Source organism: Nansenia antarctica (genome assembly GCF_963989245.1).
Source record: "Nansenia antarctica genome assembly, chromosome: 11".
NCBI lineage: Eukaryota > Metazoa > Chordata > Actinopteri > Argentiniformes > Microstomatidae > Nansenia > Nansenia antarctica.
In genome coordinates this window covers 6088236-6089517 of record NC_137681.1, presented here as the reverse complement: position 1 = coordinate 6089517, position 1282 = coordinate 6088236, and the positions used below count along the sequence as shown (strand labels likewise).

Genomic DNA, 1282 nt, shown 5'->3' with positions numbered 1-1282 from the left:
GCTGTGTCAGAGATGGAAAGTCGTTGTGTATCGGCTGTGATGTTTCTACAACATTCAAGTATCTCGCTATGATCGTCTTGACTTCCAGTAAACTCCCACAGGCACTTCAAAACAAGACTTGTTCTCCTTTTATTGCCTCTCTGGTTTCTCCACGGACAGCCAATCAAAAGCCTTGAATCAACATTTACAGAGCAGCTACAACAGTGTGAAATGTGGCTGTGGGACGCAAAAAAGGCAAAACCCCCACTTCAGATAGCAGCTAGACACTATGGATGGCAGTGAAAGTTGGTTGTGGGGGGGATGAGGAGAGGAGATACTGTCTACTACAGCACAGTGGGAGAAGGGGATAGAGGGAGGCACACAGGAAGTTGATGAATTTCAGTATGTCAGTCAGTTGGATGTCACATGGGATTTCAATGGGCTTTGGACGGGTGATTAGGCTAGTGGACAGGGGGCATAGGGGGACTAAAAGAGAGAAGTTAGGAAGAACTTGGTGTTTGGTCTGGAAACGCTTGGATAGAATACAATGATTAGTCGTCTAGCAGGAAGGGCCCTCAGATTTTGAGATACCCCTACCCGAGGTAGAACAAAACACAACAATGATTTTTCTTATCTTTAGGGTCTCCTATTAATGAAATTGATTGTTGACAAATGTTATTTGTGGGGAAAAAAATGTTTGGTTGTTCTTTAGAACTACCCCAATCCCTGACAAATGAGACCAGGCTGGATTATGGGAACGGTGACAAAAAAGCTTAGAATGATCACTCTTTTCCTCTTCAGATTTGCTGAGGTATGAACCAGGTGGCTGTCCTACATCACCAAATAGTCAGACAATTATTTACCTAAAAAAAATACTGAATTATAGTCCTGTAAACTTTAGTTTAGACTTAAAGCTTTAGTTTAGACGGAAATTGTACTTTTTGGTGATAGGAACATAGAGGCAAGGCGGATAGGGAGGGGGGCTCAGGATAGTAGGGCTGGTTTGTAGGGCTGAGATATAGGTCATAGGTCGATGTAGGTTATGATTAAAGAGACGATGGTCGGGGGGCTAAAACGCTGAATGCTGGGCGGCGTCATACCTTCCTCTTCGGATGTTCCTGTATCCATGGCAACGGGGCAGCGACGAGGAGAGAGTGAGAGATGGTGGGAGAAGGGGGGGGGGGGGGAGGCGGAGTCAGAAGATTGACCTCTCGATATCACACGTAGGTGACGCGCGCACACACATGCAACTCCTGACGAGTTCGACGGCTTAGCGCAAACCGACGGGGGGCAAACAGGCAGA

General features: G+C 46.3%; 1 protein-coding gene across 1 annotated transcript in view; it reads right to left on the bottom strand.

Annotated features, from left to right (window-relative positions):
* Positions 1-1048: 1048 nt before the first annotated feature.
* adam11 (ADAM metallopeptidase domain 11) overlaps positions 1049-1282 on the bottom strand; it is a gene marked incomplete at both ends in the record, with an annotated part of 49753 nt that continues 49519 nt past the window's right edge. Inside the window, 1 exon segment of the mRNA XM_080541920.1 lies at positions 1049-1097. Coding sequence (XP_080398046.1) covers positions 1049-1097 — 49 coding nt within the window.